We start from the raw sequence: 2142 nt of genomic DNA on the forward strand, positions 1-2142 counted from the left end.
GCGGCCATCGCCCAGGAGCTCAAGTATGGGAGACCCCAAAACAGCCCTAAACCACCCCAAAATATCCCCAAATCACTCCCTGAGCAGATCGCGGCCATCGCCCAGGAGCTCAAGTATGGGAGACCCCAAAACAGCCCTAAACCACCCCAAAATATCCCCAAATCACTCCCTGAGCAGATCGCGGCCATCGCCCAGGAGCTCAAGTATGGGAGACCCCAAAACAGCCCTAAACCCCCCCAAAATATCCCCAAATCACTCCCTGAGCAGATTGTGGCCATCACCCAGGAGCTGAAGTATGGGAGACCCCAAAACCCCCCAGAATAACCCCAAACTATCCCTAAATCACTCCCTGAGCAGATAGTGGCCATCTTCCAATAACTGAAGTATGGGAGACCCCAAAATAACCCCAAAATGACCCCAAATCACCCCCTGAGCAGATCACAGCCATCTCCCAATAACTGAAATACGGGAGACCCCAAAAACCCCCAAAATGCCCCCAAACTGACCCCAACCCCCCGTGTCCCCCCAGCGAGCTGGATTACTACGACTCCCCGAGCGTGAACTCGCGGTGCCAGCGGATCTGCGACCAGTGGGACCTGCTGGGCTCCCTCACCCACAGCCGCCGGGACGCCCTGGAGGTGAGGGGGGAACCCCTGGGCGGGAGGGACCCCTGGGGGGATCCCAACCCCGATCCCAAGGCCGATCCCGACCCCGTGGCGTCCCCAGAAAACGGAGAAGCAGCTGGAGACGATCGACGAGCTGCACCTGGAGTACGCCAAGCGCGCGGCGCCCTTCAACAACTGGATGGAGAGCGCCATGGAGGACCTGCAGGACATGTTCATCGTCCACACCATCGAGGAGATCCAGGTGGGAACGAAACCGCCCCGCAACGGCCAAAGGGGCCCCAAAAAACGGCCCCTTCCGAGCGTTTTCGGGCCGTTCTCTGTGGGCTCGGGGAGAGCCGGGTGGGAACCCGGGAATTCCATGGGAATGACCAGACTCCCGCAGGAACGACCCCAAAATGGCCAGGATGGCCCCAGAAATGCCCTTCCTGGGGCCGGGGTCCATCTCAGCCCGGGTCTGTCCCCATCCCGGGCTGGGTTCGCTGGGGGGCTGACCCAGTGCTGGGCCCATGTCTGTGGTGGTTCCCGGTGCTGATCCCACCCCAGTTCCCAGTGCTGATCCCAGTTCTGGGTGCTGATCCTGCTCTGGTTCCCAGTGCCAATCCCTCCCTGGTTCCCGGTGCTGATCCTGGTTCCTGGTGTTGATCCCACTGTTCCCGGGTCCATGTCCGTGGCAGTTCCCGGTGCTGATCCCGGTTCCGGGTCCTGATCCCAATTCTGGGTGCTGATCCTACTCTGGTTCCCGGTGCTGATCCCGGTTCCGGGTCCTGATCCCACCCCGGTTCCCAGTGCCAATCCCAGTTCCGGGTGCTGATCCTGCCCTGGTTCCCAGTGCTGATCCTGGTTCCTGGTGTTGATCCCACTGTTCCCGGGTCCATGTCCGTGGCAGTTCCCAGTGCTGATCCCGGTTCCCAGTGCTGATCCCGGTTCCCAATGCCAATCCCAGTTCCGGGTGCTGATCCTGCTCTGGTTCCCAGTGTCGATCCCTCCCTGGTTCCCAGTGCTGATCCCGGTTCCTGGTGTTGATCCCACTGTTCCCGGGTCCATGTCCGTGGCAGTTCCCAGTGCCGATCCCATCCCAGTTCCCGGTGCCGATCCCGGTTCCTGGTACTGATCCCGATTCCCGGTGCCAATCCCGGTTCCCAGTACTGATCCCGCCATTCCGGGTGTGTCCCAGGGCCTCATCGCCGCCCACGACCAGTTCAAGTCGACGCTGCCGGAGGCGGACAAGGAGCGGGAGGCGATCCTGGGCATCCAGCGGGAAGCGCAGCGGATCGCGGAGCTGCACGGGATCCAACTGCCCGCCGGCAACCCCTACACCTCCGTCACCCCCCAGCTCATCAACTCCAAGTGGGAGCGGGTGCGGACACCGGGATGGGCCCCCGGGGAGTCCCACACCCCTCCCGCCCTCAGCCGGCCCCAAAACTGCTCCTGGATCCGCTCCCGAACCCCTCCGTTCCCAAATCTGCTCCTGGATCTGATCCTGAACCCCTCCATTCCCAAATCTGCTCCTGGATCT

At 62.1% G+C, this 2142-nt stretch overlaps 1 protein-coding gene across 1 annotated transcript in view; it reads left to right on the forward strand.

Moving 5' to 3' along the window:
* Positions 1-87: 87 nt before the first annotated feature.
* LOC108510346 (alpha-actinin-4-like) overlaps positions 88-2142 on the forward strand; it is a gene marked incomplete at its 5' end in the record, with an annotated part of 12782 nt that continues 10727 nt past the window's right edge. The window contains 4 exons of the mRNA XM_017840028.1: positions 88-203; positions 530-638; positions 727-867; positions 1801-1983. Coding sequence (XP_017695517.1) covers positions 88-203; positions 530-638; positions 727-867; positions 1801-1983 — 549 coding nt within the window. The remainder of the gene's footprint in view (positions 204-529; positions 639-726; positions 868-1800; positions 1984-2142) is intronic.

This window comes from Lepidothrix coronata, unplaced genomic scaffold (genome assembly GCF_001604755.1).
Source record: "Lepidothrix coronata isolate B3197 unplaced genomic scaffold, Lepidothrix_coronata-1.0 Scaffold686, whole genome shotgun sequence".
NCBI lineage: Eukaryota > Metazoa > Chordata > Aves > Passeriformes > Pipridae > Lepidothrix > Lepidothrix coronata.